Consider the following 17,274-nt stretch of genomic DNA (forward strand, 5'->3'; position numbering starts at 1 on the left):
TTGGCTGTCACCAATCAACTCCTTATCTTCAATGTTCCTTAGCATAGTTTCCAAGAGGATCTGCTCCACGATCTTGCCAGGCACAGAGGTGAGACTGACTTGCCTGTAGTTCCCTGGGTCTTCTTTTTTACCCTTTTTAAAAATGGGTGTTATATTTCCCCTTTTCCAGTCAGTGGGAACTTCACTGGACTGCCACAACTTCTCAAATATGAGGGATAGTGCCTTAGCAACTTCATCTGCCGGTTCCCTCAGGACCCGCGGATACACCTCATCAGGTCCCATGGACTTGTGCACCTTCAGGTTCCTTAGATGGTCTGGAACCTGATCTTCTCCAGCCGTGGGCAGTTCTTCATTCTCCCAGTCCCTGTCTTTGCCTTCTGCGACTTGGGCGGTGTGGCTTGAGCACTTGCCGGTGAAGACTGAGGCAAAAAAGTCATTGAGTACCTCAGCCTTCTCCATATCCCAGGTAACCAGCTCTCCCGTTTCCATCCAGAGAGAGCCCACATTTTCTTTAGTCTTCCTTTTATCACCAATGCACCTGTAGAAGCTTTTCTTGTTGCCCTTGATGTCCCTAGATTTAATTCTATCAGGGCTTTAGCTTTCCTAACGTGATCTCTGGCTGCTCGGCCAATTTCTCTGTATTCCTCCCAGGCTATCTGTCCTTGCTTCCACCCTCTGTAGGCTTCCTTTTTGTGTTTGAGTTTGTCCAGGAGCTCCTTGTTCATCCATGCAGGCCTCCTGGCATTTTTTCCTGACTTCCTCTTTGTTGGGATGCATCACTCCTGAGCTCGGAGGAAGTGATCCTTGAATATTACCGAGCTTGCTTGGCCCCCTCTTCCCTCCGAGGCTCTATCCCATGGTACTCTACCAGGCAGATCCCTGAAGAGGCCAAAGTCTGCTCTCCTGAAGTCCAGGGTAGTGAGCTTGCTGTGTGCCCTCCTCGGTGCCCTAAGGATCTTGAACTCCACCATTTCATGGTCACTGAAGCCAAGGCTGCCCTTGAGGGTCACATTCCCCACCAGCCCCTCCTTGTTGGTGAGAATAATATCCAGCGTAGCACCTCTCCTTGTTGGCTCCTCTATCACTTTGAGCAGAAATGATTAAAGATTAGAACAAAGGTAATAAGGAAGACTTCAAGAACTTTTAAAGGTGACATTATAGTGGGTGTCTGCTATAGTCCACCTGACCAGGAGGAACAAGTGGATGAGGTCTTCTACAGACAGATAGGAGGATCTTCACATTTGCAGGCCCTGGTCCTCATGGGGGACTTCAACCACCCTGATGTCTGCTGGAGGGACAACATAGCAGAATATAAGCAATCCAGGAAGCTTCTGGAGTGCATTGATGATGCAATGCTATCATCCTCCAAATGATAGCAGAGCCAAAGAGGAGTACTTTGCTGGGCCTCATACACCAACAAGGAGGTGCTCGTTGGGGATGTGAAGATAAAGGCAGCCAGGGAACTACAGGCTGCAGACTCACTGTGGTACCTGGGAACATGATGGAGGGGTAATCCTGGAAACCATTTCCAGGCACATTAAGGATGAGAAAATCATCAGGAGTAGTCAGCATGGCTTCACCAAGGGTGAATCATGCTTAGTCAACTTCACAAACTTTTATGATGAATTGACTGACCTGGTAGATGAGAGCAGAGCACTCAACATTTTCCACCTGGACTTCAGTAAGGCCTTTGACACTCTCTCCCGCAAGATCCTTATAAAGAAGCTGCTGATGTACAGGCTGGATGAGCAGACAGTGAGGTGGCTTGAAAACTGAATGGCCAGGCCCAGAGGGTGATGATCAGTGGTACGAAGTCTACTTGGAGGCCAGTGACTAGCTGTGTACCCCAGGGATCAATACTAGGTCTGATCGTGTTTAACATCTTCATTAATGATCTGGATAATGGGGCAGAGTGTACCCTCAGTAAGGAGGAGAACCCTCAAACTGGGAGGAGTGGCTGATACACCAGAAGGTCATGCTGCCATCCAGAAGGACCTTGGCAGGCTGGAGAAATGGGCTGACAGGAGCCTCATGAAGTTCAACAAGGAGAAGTGCAAAGTCCTGCACCTGGGGAGGAACAACCCCATGCACCCATATATGCTGGGGGAAAGCAGCTTTGCAGAAAAGGACCTAAGGGTCGTGGGGGACACCAAGTTGACCATGAGCCGACAGTATGCCCACCAAGTTGACCATGAGCCAACAATATGCACTTGGGGCAAAGGAGTCTAATGATATCCTGGGCTGCATTAGGCAAAGCATTACCAGCAGGTCAAGGGAGGTGATACTTCCCCTCTACTCAGCACTGGTGAGGCCACACCTGGGGTACTGTGTCCAGTTCTGGGCTCCTCAGTGCAAGAGAAACATGGACATACCGGAGAGAGTCCAACCAAGGTCCACAAAGATGATGAAGGGACTAGAGCATCTCTCTTATGAGAGTCCCAGCTGAGAGAGCCAGGGCTGTTTAGCCTGGAAAAGAGGAGGCTCAGAGGAGGTCATATTAATGTATGTAAATACCTGAAGGGTGCATAGAGGATGGAGCCAGGCTCTTCTCAGTTGTGCCCAGTCACAGGACCAGAGGCAATGGGCACAAACCGAAACACAGGAGGTGCTGTCCTGTGGAAAGGAAAACACTTTTTTTACTGTAAGAGTGACGAAGCACTGGCACAGGTTGCCCAGAGTTGTGGAGTCTCCAACATTGGGCAATCCTGGGCAATCAGCTCTGGGTGACCCTGCTTGAGCAGGGAGGTTGGACCAGAGGACCTCCAGAGGTCTTTTCTACCCCAATAGTTCTGTGATTCTGTGATTCTGTGATATTTATTAAACTGTTAGGAAGAGAAGAACTAGATCTAACTTGGTTTGGGTTCATTTTATAGATGGCCCCAGAATGTGACTGTCTTGAAACATCTACTACTGCTAGAAATTTTAATTGTGCAGTTCTGAGATAGGAACAGTTGTAGATGAAAAATTAATGTAGCTAGCCATAATATACATACAATCAAGCTTTTGCAAAAACACATCAGGTACACTGTCACCTTGTCAGGAGCCATCTTTTTCACCTATTCTAAATTAATGCCTGCAAGTTTTTTACATCACTTAGTAACCTTATAAAAGTTACAATATAGTTCTTATGCCAAGAAAATAACTGTTTAACCAATTCATATAAAAGCGATTAATGAAAATCAAGAATTGTTCTAAAGCATCTGCTTCCTGATTGCAACATGTGCAAGTACTCTATATACATGGGAGCTCAATCCAGGCATTCACAGGGCTACGAAAAACAATATTGTTGCTCACTTCTAAAATCTATGGAGGAAATAAAAAATATATCAGTTCTTACTTTAGATAAGGATGGCCAGATTTTAAGTGAAGAAATGTTGATTTTATTAATTGTAAAATTTCGTGTAATTAGTTTCATTGTCATTATCTATAACTACTAATTAATCAGTCACATTCAGCATTAGCATTGAAATGATTGTAGACTAGTAAAAGAGAAAATTAAGTTCAGTTCTTTAAAGAAAAACAAAGATATCTATTTTGTTCACTCTCAGTCACAGATAGCTGTGATTAAATTTTAATTTGATGTCAAATTAAACACTCGCATACTGACTTCCAGAGTGCAGCTCCACTCACTTCAGAGGAATTTCCCATTTAAACAAGCAGAAAGTTTGTTCTGTACCATTCTAAAGGCTTCCAAAGGCAGGTTCAGCTCAGTTCTCATCCACAAAATGAATCTCAGTACTACCCAAGAAAATTTTATGGTGACTAGCTAAAGAACTATACAATAAAGTTATTTTGAATATTGTTACTCTATTTTTAATTGTGTACAATGCATCTTCTACTATACTTCTACATACTATATTCACACAGTAGAGATTGTAAAGGTATAGATAGCCACCCGTTCACCATACAATACAAAACCAGTAGAAAAGTTTTAGGAAGCATTATCTGAAAACAATATCCTTCTCATGGACAAAAAACCATGACCTCTCCTCCTTGAGTCTCCTGCTCATGATATCCACTGGATCATCACCTCTGTAAAGCTGCCATCCAGTTGGAAAATTGCTTCTGCCGTTCAAGCACTGCACAGCATTTTTACTCACTGTCAGCTCAACTAATCCTATTGTATTAATGGGTTTAACAGACAGGTTTTGCTGAAAGGATGATTGGACAGGGATTTGATTTCTTCTGATAGTAACTGGGCCCTGATTTTGCAGCCTCTTGTATAGACATAATTGACTACACAAAGCACAGTGCAGCAAGGAATCAGATTTACTGGGCTAGTTTCTACTCTCATGTACACCAAAACAAGCAGGAATAATTCTGAAAAATCTTTATTCCTCATTTCACAACTGTTTCTTAAAGCAGTTGTTGAAATAAGTTATTTTATGAATTTTTCCAATTAATTTCAAAACAGTTATTCTTAAAATAGAAATACCTGTGTCACCCTGCATCACTTTTATAGAACATCATAATCTGTTTTTGCCATTACTCTCTGCCAGCCAGAACAGTTAATTCTGTATGAAAGGTTTTGATAGGAATATCCTGAAAATATATTTTCCTGCCATGTACCCAGCAGGGCTACATTGGAGAAAATCCAAAGGAATAGTAATAGTGCTAGGAAGAAAAGAGGAGTTATGGTAAGATGTACAGGCCATGTAAAGCGGACCATATACAGTCAGTCCTTAATTCTAGTTAGTCTATCCATTCTCTGTGATAGGAAATAAGACCTCTAGTGATTACAATGAAGAGGTCTAAAAGTACAAATCAAAGTGTACAAATCACAGAGATTGTCAATGGAAATTGAACGTTTCCAATCCAGAGAAATAGCCCCACAGGCTAAATGGAAAAAGAGCAGCGGTTCTTAAAGAATATCTGGTTACTGAGTGAAATACATAGATTTACATTGTGTTTCATTTTCTGCTTATACGTGGAAATTGAAACACTGGGGAGGGAGTGTAGTTCTTTGACTCACCTTCACGTATGCAAATGACTTATTTCTCCTTTCATTATCTCTATTATTAATATTACTAAATTCAGTTATTAAAAACCCTTTGATTCTACTTTTGATTCCTGGTTGTGGTTACTGCAGCCATGACACAGATGCAAGAACACTTGTCCCAGTGACTGATGCAAATTTCTTTAAAGCATTGACATATTGCAAGCAGGTCTGAAGTTTAGTACCTCTGAGACTAACTAGACGCATTTTGGAGAAAAAGAATTAAATTTAATGAGGTGGCAAAATAAGGCCAAAGTCAAATTTCTTGGGATTGTATTATAATTAAAAAGCAGTCATTTTTGTATCTACATCATGATGTCTCCCCTGAGTCAGTCCAAGTTTACTTAGAAGTATGGAAAAAATTACTAAAAGAGGACAAGTAACTTTCCAAACATGTCATTTCTAGGAAGCAGTTGAGACAAAGGAGATGTAGGTATCAAATATGTGCTTATTTGTTAACCACTGTGACTCCAAAAAAGCACAAGTCTATTCAGATGTGCAATATCTAAAAATATGTAACAATAAAATAATCATAGATTAATAGCATTAAACGAAAGCAATGTTGAATGATTTGACATTTGATACACGTGTTGATAAATGATAGAAAAGTGATAAAGCTGCACAGGAATCAGACAGCACAAAAAATTGTTGCCTCAGAGTATTAATTTAATTATGTCTTGATTTTGATTGTTCGTCATCTGCAGACAACTGGAGCAGGTATTAGAAAATATTACAGGGTGTAGAAGTAAATTGGGGATGGGGGTATTTTCCCATTGGGAACAATAGTAATGATTTGTCTGAATTATTTTTTTCACCCATTATATTTGAATTCTTCATGGGAAACATTTCTCAGTGAGCTCTTTGTGCAAATGATGCAGAGATTGGTTTTGAGAAAACAATTTATTTGAACCTTTTTTTGTTTAACGGGGTGTCAAAGTATGTGCAGCTGTTTATGCTTGGTTTCTGTTCTCATTTGACTAGAGAAAATTCATACATTCATACAAGTTATGGCCAGAATGTACTGCTATGAAAATATTAACCTGACCTCCTAAATGCCAAAAGGCAGACTTTCTTCCAGTGATTCCTACAATGCAGCCCAAAAGCAATGATTGATATACAGTTTCTGTTAGACAAAGGCTCTGTCTTAAGACTTCAGGGAAGAATTTCCCAGTATTTCCAATGCTTATTTTACCTTTATTGAAAATTTTCATCTTATTTTCAGTTTGAACTTTTCTGACTCTTGATCCCAGCATTTGTCTGGTTGAAAGGACTTCCAGGTATCAAGAATCTTTCTCCTGACATTGATAGCTATAGCCTGGGTTCAAGACACCTCTTAATCTCATCTTTGATATATTCAATAGATTGAGCATCTTAGGGCTTCCATTGTAAGACATGGTTGCTGAGTTTTCTTAGGTTTTTAATGCCATGAATGACTGTGGGAAAAGTTTTTTTTTTCTGAAACCTCCTTCATTTTTCACTTCCTTTTAAATATGTGAGCACTGGAACTAAACACAGTAACGGTTATAGTTATGCCACAAAAAGTAATGCCATTTTCTATTTCTGTTCATTATTTCTTTGCCTGTGCATTCAAGACTTGCACTGCCACCCTTAGTTGCTGCTTCACGCTAGGAGCTCATCTACAGTAGCTTAACTAAAATTATCTTGTCATTATTTCATTCACAATGCAACTGGGATACATAGCACTGTCTAGAAAAGGTGGCCTCACTTAGAGTAAATTCATGGATGTTAGTAGAATTTACAGAGGTGTACTGAATTTGGGCTGATGGCTTTGTCTTGTATAAAACTGGCAGAAACATCTATTTGTGCCCTAATGATTCTCATCTGGCAGAAAGCCTTGTCCTCATTATTGGTCAAGACAGGTCATCTATGCTCCTAATGGTACCACACCTTTCTCCTGAGTCTCGTACAGGGCATTTCAGAAAAGAACAGATCTTCACAGAGATGTAGATAGAAAATGGAGCTAGAACAGAACCAAAATCCTGTTATTCTGAAATTTCTCCCTTCCACAAAAAAAAAAAAAATCAATTGAGTCCCTTTTATATTATATTTCTACCCACTGCACTGGAAAGTCATCTGAATGGGTCCTTCCAAAGCTGTGTGGAGTCTGGGAGAGGCTGTACATTGACTTCAGACCTAATGAGGCCACGTGGGAATGTAGGAACTCCTGGGCCCTCTTCCCTAGATTGTGGTGGATTTGTGGATTTTGCATATGAATCCCAAATTTTGTTCCGCAAGGTTCATCTGTAGGAAATGCTGCTATTTACTCAATATTCAAGCAGAGTTCTGTGCTAGGTATCATTATAATACATTTCTAATTAATCATAATTACAGTCAATAATTACAATCAATATTTACAGTGGTTTTCAAAAGTACATTTCAAAGAAATGCAAATAATCCTAATGGAATTTGTCAGATATGCAGTACTTTAGAAGACCAATGCTAATAGCCACAGATTTTCAATGTATTGCTTTAGTTCATCATTATTGAGACTGTGGCTGTTCATGCTTTATAACATAATTCATGTTTTCATATCCTTTCCAAATATTTTCTTTTGAACTACATGTTAAACAAAACAATTTCTCTAACAATTTGAGAAACTGATGGGACAGGCTAAGTTACACTATCCAAGAGATGCTGAGACAGTCCCATAGAAAAAGCTACCTCTTGAAATGACATTTACCAGTACAGTAATTTTAAGTAGATAAATTTATAGAGAAGTATACCTATGCATTATTCTTTGGGGAAACAAACTTAAAATATCGTATCTAAAATTTCTAGCCATCATTTTTATTGCAAGACACCTGCATAAAAATAACCTTTATTTCAGGCTACTTCCCCACTACTAGTACCAAATATCTTATGAAATTTCATGAACTATGTCTGTGGTATATAATACCCTTCATTGTTGCCAAATGTGATTTTGAACTATAATTTTGATGAGGAAAAAATACCCTATATAAATGCCACTTCTAATATGCTATCTTCTTATATTATATTTAGAATGCTATTTCTGTAACTTCAAAATACTAATGTACTGTTTCATCTGTTTATCATGAAAATACTGTTCTTATATAATTGTCAGGACAAATATTGTGCTCTGTGTGTGGCTAAGGTGTAAATATTCTAGCAGAAGAAAAAAACTTAATCGCAGAAATAACCACAAAACATATAAAGAGTCACTTATTTTTTAAGAAAATCAAGGTTTCTGTGAGGCATCACCAAATATTAAAATGATTCTTGAATTAATAAAAATATCCTGTAAAAACACGATTCCCATTTTTATATCCCTGAATCATAGTAATATGCTAAAATAATTAGAATTGGTTGGGCTTTTGCTGCAAAAAATATGGAGCAGATTCTGTTCTCAGCTCAGTAGGAACAGCCTGAGACAATTCATCTGAAGATAATAAGCCAGATTCACAGCCTATGTAAGTTGTGTAGTTCTACTGATTTCAACTATGTCATGCCAGATTTAAATCAACTGAATATTTGGCTCAATATGTGCAGTCAACAGATTACACCACTAGCGCTGAGAGCAGAATTTGGCCAAAGGAATTAGGTTGTAAACACAGAAATTAGCAGTGCAATTTAGTATCATTGTTGGTGGGGGTGGGGGGAGGTCTAGGAAACAAGAATTTGCAGTGGATGAAGACCTATCTAGTTCTTCAAGTGAGTAGCTCCGTGCAGTGTGAAAACAGAGGACTTTTCACATCTACTAGAAGTCAGAGTGCTGAAGAGAAAGTTACCTCTCTGGCCAGTCACCTGGTTGCTAGGGGAGGCTGTAAGGCTGTTCTGCTCCTCCACTGTTGCATTGACAGTCCCTTTTAGCCCCTTCTCTTGTACCTGGGCTGTGCATTGGTGAAAATCATTGGTACAATCAACTGGTGCAGAAAAGGCTAAGAGCTGTTCTGTGCCAATGCCTAAAGCAGCTAGGAGATGGCACTTTGGGTCTTGAAAGCCTCTGGTTCCGGTGATGCCAAGAGAGCTACTCAGTAGAAAATGAGATCGTCCAGGGTAGATGGATGTATATGTGGGTAAATTCAGACTATGGGTGGCTAAATCATCAGCAATGACAGAAATGTGTAACATGGCTCTACTGTCCTCCAGGTACATAAATTTTACACCAGTGCAAATGTAATGACATAAATAAAGTTACTCCTGATTTAAATGATGAAATTGTTGTTCCCTCCAAACTGCAAAATTAAGACGTGGATAGTATACATGGCTTTCAAAGACTTTCCTTTTTTTTTTTGGTTTTTTTTGTTTGTTTGTTTTTTTGGTTGTGTTTTTTTTTTTAAGAGTGGCTGGAGTAAGCAAAATGAATAAAAAGAAAAGTTAGAATTTGGGTCTTCTGGTTTCTTAGTCTCTGCTTAGAATAATAAGTCATGCCAAGAAAATGGGAATCAGGAAAGTCAAGCAAAGTGTTAGCAATATGGAAATATATCAGCCACCACAAAAAAACACCTTAAATAAATAATAGTGCTCAATGCTAATCTAACGTAAGTATCTTGTAAAGTACCATAAAGAAGCTGAACTAATTTTTTTCTTAGATTGCAAAACTGTTTAAGATGGTTTAACTTACCATGAGAAAAACGTGTGGAGGAATGAATTTTCATTTCTGTTTACTAGTGTACAGGGGTTTGGCCGTATACACTGTTTTATTCACAGAGCAGGAATTCAACACTTTCAATTTTAATTAATTCAAAATGTTTTGACAGTTTAATTTACTACCACTTAAAAGTTTAATCAATCAGACAGTTAGGGGAAGCTGCTCAGCTAGTGCAAATCTTTCTGGTGACAGAGTCATCAAAAAGACATACCAATCACTGCTAAGAATAGGGCCTGTGATATAAAACAAAATATGCTAAACCCTGTAACCAAACAAGTTTAACCATCTGATGCTGCCTGTGATGTCATTTTCAGAACTCTCCCTTTGACTCTGACATCATGAGCAACAGAACTGCCCTTTTAGCAAGTTCACGTGTTGGTTTTAAGTAATCACGTTAAGCTAAGTATGTCCACCAAAAAGGATGTCATTGCAGTATTGGTATTGCAATATACCAACACTGTGGTAACAAGGACTAGATGAAGGAGCATGAAGTTATACTACAATTGAAATAACTAATTTATTTTTGCTTAAGTTTGGGGGGTTTTGTACTTAAAGAAAGGAAATTACTATATGCAGTTAAAGAAAGAAGGCTCTTCCAGAAAAGATTATCTATAAGTAGCTATTTCTAATAGCCCAAATATCACTATAATTTACACTGCGTATAAAACATAATATCTTTATCCTGTGAAATTGAGTGTTTTTCATTTTCTCAGTGAACTTTATTTGATTTGTTGATCTTCAGGTATTTACTCACAACAGGCGTACTGCTTTAAATATTTTTTTTCCTTTTCAGCCTCTTACTTTCCTAAATGCATGTAACAGTATGTACCCTTTGTACTTTCATAACGAACTAAAATATCAGGCAGTGAGATTTTAGAAGACTAAATTTAGAGTGGAATGGTGATTTATAATGGAAAAGGTGATTTATAATGTCTTAAGCCAAATAACTATCTGGTCTGACCTATGAGTATTACAATTAAAAACTGAGAGACTTAAACCCCTAATATTCATCATTTATAGAAGTTATTATTTTTAAAGTGGTAAACTTTTCAAATTATTTATTGGAATACTGTCTAGTTATGATGAGATTTTTCAGTGTTTTGTGGCATTAACTTATAAAGGCTTTTCACTATGAAAAGTGACACATTCTAGCAGGAAATTGGTATGCTTAAGAGATATCCTTGAGCCCAGTTCTGTGTAACTCGTTTTATTGACTCCTGGTTTACAATATATTCAAATTAGTTTAGATCGCATTTCTTAATGGTCACATGAAAAGGTATTTTCCTGTAGGAAGTCTCCATGAGAAATGACCTGTAATGACAGAACTGGGCTTCAATTTGCAATTGCTTCTGAGTGCTCACTCCCCAGCAAGTGTTGGTGGAGGTGGCACAAACTGCAGGAAGAGATCTCCCAAGGAGTCAGACTGCTGTGGTGTCACCCTTCCCCATTTCTGTTTTGGTTTCACACAGTCCATCTCCTTGACTTCCATGTTGTTTTTCCTTTGTTATTTTACCTTTCCCATTTTCTCTTTCCCCTGAGATATCTTTGTACTCTCTCCTATCGTCTCCTCAGTCAAAATCATAATGGGTGACAGAGACATAGTCCCTCAAAATCACCTACCTAGTGGAGGAGCTGAGGACTAGAGAGACTAGCATGAGTACTAGGACACTGAGCCTATTTCTTAACTCTAAATTCTGTATGCTTCATCAGCTGAGGCTCAATTCCTAGTCCCCTCTCGCTTTGTAGGCTTTGGGGGAACCTTCTTACCTGTGCCCCATATTGATGTTGGGCTGGGGATAAAAGGCCAAATTATTGCTTGTTGATAGCAGCCTTTACTTAGGCAAAATGCCCTTTGAACAAATCCCGGGGCAGAACCCATGCCTGAGATTGCCGTGGCCTTTGCTAGCTGTACTAGGCAGAGAACTGATTGATTTTTTGAGACGTGTAGGTTTCTGATGCTGACAAATGCTGTGAGACATGATCCTACAATTCTGAGTTATTTCACCCGGTTTATATGACAGTTTTTCCACACTGGATTCAGAGGTCTGACCCAATGACCAGAGTGGGTGCCTCAGTAATGAGTGCAGGATCAGCCATGCTGCCTGTGGTAACACCTTCAGAGCATATTCTAGAACTTAAGTTATCTTGTTTGATCTGTTTAAAATAGTCTACTTCATACAGGTCATTAAGGAAAATTCAGAACAGGAAAGTAGAAGCAAATGAACTTAGAATCTCCATCATAAATGACTGATGGCTTTAAAATATATAGTTATAAAAGTCTTATAAGAAGATCCTCTGATTAATGACTAATAGTAATTAAACTTAGAAAGAGCTGCAGTAAATCCTCTACAATTTTTGCACTTTGGAAACAGTATTGTTTTATTTCATATCACATAAATTTTGTTAAATAGAAGAAACACTGCTTCCCTGGTGCTTTTGTTTTTCCCTCTGGATTGTAGCAATGGAGCACTTGCATGTTGTGTTTGATGCCTTGCATGATGAAGACATGCAATGGCAAGTTCCAGTCTGCATGCTGCTTAATGAATGTTTTCCTTTTCTCTCCTTCCCTGTTATGTGCATACAGAAGACAACTATGTGGAAGGTGGGTGCTTTCTACCTTATTTTCCTAAGCTCTTGTTTTTCCCTTCTGTTTAGTGGTTTTTTTCCCTTCTGCTTAATGTTATAAAAGTACGCATATCATTCAGTACGGTAAGTTGCATTTTTTTTACCCATAAAAGGTATACAAGTTTATTAAATAAGTGTGATTTCTTTTTCCATACAGAACACAAACAAAGCTCCATTTTAATCTTGGCCTTATTGGTGTAATTCCAGAATGTCCCCACTGAAACAATGGGATTTTATTGTATGACTGATACCACTCTTCAAAATCATTCAGGAGATTTGCAGAAGGACTGATTTCTTCTCATGTTCTGTATGAAAAACACTTCAAGAAACTATTTGTTTCATTAGTGTAGAGCATAAATCCTCCTCATAAGAATGTAATGCATGTTAAATACCTATATTTTTTATTGCTTAGGAAAATGGAAAGCACTTTTCTCTTTAATACTACAAATCTTGCTTACTGTATTATCCTTTACAGCACAAAGTTTTAGGAAAAAAGTTTTCCTGTCTAACTTTTCAACATAATGCACTCTGCCTTTTCAACATTGTGAAAGAAGCAGCATGTGATTTTAATAATAATGTTGGTATGTAATTAAGTCCCTTTAAAGAAAGTATGGCACAGGGCAGTGGAAACTAAAGCACAATGCCATCTAGCCTGACTATTGGTAAGTATGTCTATTAGCTGGTAAAATATGTTTCGTGCATATATATCATAGTTTTAAAGGTACAGAATATGGTTCACAGATCAGTTATTGCTGGGAATCAATACTGTCTTTTTGCTTATAAGCCAAAAGGTGCAGGTGCTTTTTTATGTACAAGTGCTTTTAAAAGTCTCTCTGGGCTGAACCTTTGCATACTGGATAAACGATTATCTATTTGAACAATGAGTTTATCGATCTAAACTGAGCAATAACTTTATTTTATTTTTTCCAATACTTTTAAAACTATTTTTAAATCAAGGACTTTGTAGGCTAATTCATATGCAAAGTGGCTGCCCTGGCACAGCTCTGACCCAGGGTCCTGTAGTAAGCCACTGCGGGGCCTGAGTTCATTCAGGATTCAAGTCACCGTGGGCCACTGCCTGCTTCTTCAGTGGCAATTTTCTAAAAAAGCCTGGAAGTATCCATTCTGCATTTCTCTCTGCTACTGTATACAAGGGCAAAGAGAGGTGCTCAGATTTTGCACATACACAATGCTGTGCAATTTTACTAAAATATATGTTACCAGGAGGAGAAAGATAATTTAAACAATTCTGATGCTTTAATTGTGTGCACTGTCACACACATACATATCAATACAATTTCCTTTTTATTGTGAAATAAAAATGTGTTCAACAACACTGGGATAGGAATTCTAACTGAAAAACGTAAAAGCCTATAAATAAGTACCTAATCTTGTATTTGATCTGTGCATAAAACCCTTATTGGTGTCAACATGAGTCTCAAATGTGAATTAGGATCAGCATAGCTAGATTAAGGTGGTTCAATTTCATTTCACATATTCATTTATGCACAGCAGTACAAGATAAAGCCTGGATAACAGTTAATCCAGACTTTACCTAGATCTAATTCTTAAAACTGCAACCTTAAATTTATTCCAACACAGGTCTGGATACTTATGCATACATTAAAGTTACAAAGGATGTACATCTAAAGAATGGAAGCACAGAATGTGTATCCAAAACACAATCTGGAAACCGAGCTATAATTTTTCATCCTTGATTTCTGTGATATCTGAGCATCTCTGTAAGGCTACATAAGAAAACAGAAGGATTTAGTACTCACAGAGTTAAATTTATATATAGTGCTGGTATGAAAAGGCTACATTTTATTCATTTTACTAAAATTGTGCTAAGGTTGAACATGTTCACTGCAGGTTTACCATGTTTAAATTTTGTTTCGGCCTGTGCTCTGCATGGAACTCACACACCAAATTTTGAAAATATCCTACCTTCATATCTGCTTCCACTATCCCATCCTGTGCCCCTTAACTCTTTCCTCTTGGAGCCAAGTTCAGTATAAAGGTGGAGTGGGTCACACACGAGGTGTTCCTACTAAATCTTGAATTTCTAATTCACAAAGAAAAGGCTTTTATCATTCTGCTTATGAAGTAATGGTGCACAAATTAATATTTTCTATATTTGGTATGCCTATACATGGTTAGTTAAGGCTAGAACTTTCTATGACTATCCATTGTGGTATTCTCTATTATAAGCAGACTGTCATTTTGAAAATCTAGCTGTGATTGCTATCATGGTAGCTTTATCTGTATCATTTTAAACCACTCTGTGGATTGCACAGGTACAGTAATAGTAATTCTTCACACTTCCATAGCCTTCATCCATAGATTGCAAAAATATAAAAATAAGGTAAGTATCATTATGTGCTTTTAGCAACTAAGTGTAAGTAACCTTACTGCTCCACAAATAAAGTAACATAGAGAGTCAAACAAAATACAGTGTCTTGAGGACTAGTACTAAATTTTTTAATTGATAGATGTTTGGTTTGAGCAGTGTATTTTTTTTTACATTCACTTAGCTTCCTTTTTTAGTTGAACAGCACTGTAAGGGACTCTTAAAATTCAAGTGGTTTCTATGATGTTTTCAAGAGGCACTTCTGCCATTTACAGTTTTTTCAAATTATACAAGAATCATATATTTACAACTGACCAATCTCACATATCATTTTAGCAAAAATAATAGCTATCAAGCAGTGGTAATCTCCTGAAACTAGGCCTTTTGTTTAGGTCCTTATAGCTATAAAGATCATATTTAAATGCAAGCTAGTAAGATATTACCTTCTTTGCATTTCCCTAGAAGACATGACAGCGATTTGCTTCATACCTTCTAAGAGCTGAAAGAGCTCACATAAAGTAGCTGCTGAAAGGAGCTTTTTTATTAAGCAATTTTATTAAGGAAAAAGATGTTGTAACATTACACTAGTTTCACCTGCCCTCTATCGAATACAGTTAAGGCCAAGTCAAAAGTCTGAGATTTCTTACTATAGTAGCCAACACAAAAAGTTAAAAGCCAAAAGACAAAATATAACATTTAACTTGCCAAAAGATGAGTTAAATAATCACATGAAGAGACTAAACACTTCCAGGAGGCCATGCAGGGACATTCAGCATTAAAAGAATGAAGCTTCACCGTGGGTCTTTATGTTTTCAGCGTGCCTCTCAGTTGCAGCAACACTTCTAGAGAACGAACACACGTGAAAACATTTCTACTCTTTCACAAGCTGCTAACTGCAGCACAGCTGTGTGATGTTTCCCAAGCAATGCTTAAGTAGGCATCCCTTCAGGATCATACTCAGCTTTCTTTTACATTGCTGTAAGCCCCAGGTAATCCCACCAGCTGCAGCGCGCTGTATTTGGAAACAGAATCTATTGCACAAGAGGTGGGGCACATCAGGCCCTTCAGTTTAACTAAGCATCTAAAAAGGGTGACATTAAAAAGCACTAATTCAGCAAAACCATTGTTAGTCTATTTGGAACATCACTTGAAATTTGGAACTGATAAGATATGAATACTTTAAGACTGGTTGCAGTCGGGAGTATCGTCTTTGAACTCCCCCCAGGTACTATGAGTCATTTGTGCACCTAATTTTCTTTGTGAATTAGAAATCACAGGAACTCTCTAGGAAGTCTGCTTTCCAATAAAGAGCAGGATATTTTATTGCACGCCTTCTTTGTGTGAATTAATTTTAATTAATTGCAAGTAAGAAAATAATGTATGACTTTTTTATAGTTGTTAGAGAAAAGGAACACATTTAACACAAGCAATTAATAACTTCTAAAATGGATCCTAAAACAGCTAAGTTCAACAATAACCCTGTTTTTTAAACCATACATAAAATGTGAAAAACCTCATATTTCTAGAAAAATGTTCTCCCTACATCACATTATTCTCAGTGAGAATAAAAGTATCATTTTATTATAATTAATTTAAAAAGCTGAATATTTTTGGTTAAAGAGTAATAAAATTTGGCTCTGGTTGAGTGATTATCATTATGGACATCTGTTTTGAAATGTCACTAGACCTATACTGATGTGATTGGATTTCATCTCACAACACAAATATAAAGCAAAATCTATTTATCACAGATTTATGAAGTAGCTTTAGAAGCTGTCACTTAATTTTTCTTTATTGCTATGTATTTTATATTGCATATGTAATAATTTGCCTTCTCTGGAACAAATTCATTTTACTGTCACGTTTCACACAAATAAGGAGACATCCCTTGCATTATCATTTCAATGTGATGAAGAACTTTTATTTAATTACCTGAAATGCTCATTTTTATGAGGGGAAAAAGATCAGACCCAGCCCATTTTTCAGGTTTACACTTCTCCAGGTTTTTAACATCATTTCACAAGCAGAGGACAGGAAGTCCTCTCAGCAAAGTGTTCAAAGCAATATAATCAAAATACGATAAAGACAGATGGAATATTAAAGGAATTGGTTGGATTTGAAAGCATTTTATTATTTTCTGTCATCCCAACTACTGCACAGAAGAAATACACAATAAAGCAGCACCCAGTGTTTGAATTGCAGTTCTGTTACTCGTAGCCCAAAGCATTCCAACCAGTGGTTGAAAAATGCTCTTTGATTTCCCTCTGTGATACAGACATCTCATAGGAAACAGATGCCTGTCACAAAACATTTTTGTCACTGTGACAACACCACCTTCCCGTGCTCCCTTGTTCATTGCTGACTGTGCTCTTGTTTCCCTTCAAGGTCTGGCGCACCTGATGATGGGCGACCAAGGTATGGGCTCTGTTCCTTTTCCACTCTGCTTTCATTGTTTCTTCTTGTTCTGTAGCTGCTTTGAATCCATCACTGCAAACGATGGGCAAATGCTTGAAAGCTGTCTTTGGCTGCAAATAAACACATGGTTTTAGTCACATCTTTTCTTATTTCATTTTTTTTTTTGTTTGCTCCGTAAGCTTTTGTCCTTCCTGCCTCCTCAACTCCCCCTCTCGCAATATAATAACTGAAAAGAGGTGAGAGAAATAAGAAGGTGAT

The 17,274-nt window shown here is 37.8% G+C and overlaps 1 protein-coding gene across 21 annotated transcripts in view; it reads left to right on the forward strand.

The window, feature by feature from the left end:
• Positions 1-17,274, forward strand: part of NRXN1 (neurexin 1) — a gene marked incomplete at its 5' end in the record, with an annotated part of 720,955 nt that overhangs the window by 65,222 nt on the left and 638,459 nt on the right. For 13 of the 21 annotated variants that reach the window (XM_082305203.1, XM_082305199.1, XM_082305184.1 and 10 more), the window contains 2 exons: positions 12,211-12,228; positions 16,987-17,016. The exons of 4 other annotated variants lie outside the window; for them this stretch is intronic. In XM_082305203.1, coding sequence (XP_082161329.1) covers positions 12,211-12,228; positions 16,987-17,016 — 48 coding nt within the window. Of the gene's footprint in view, positions 1-12,210; positions 12,229-16,976; positions 17,017-17,274 lie in introns of all 21 variants that reach the window. 4 more of the 21 variants (XM_082305181.1, XM_082305198.1, XM_082305190.1 and 1 more) reach the window with 2 other exon arrangements.

Source organism: Platalea leucorodia (genome assembly GCF_965183815.1).
Source record: "Platalea leucorodia genome assembly, chromosome: 3".
Lineage (NCBI taxonomy): Eukaryota > Metazoa > Chordata > Aves > Pelecaniformes > Threskiornithidae > Platalea > Platalea leucorodia.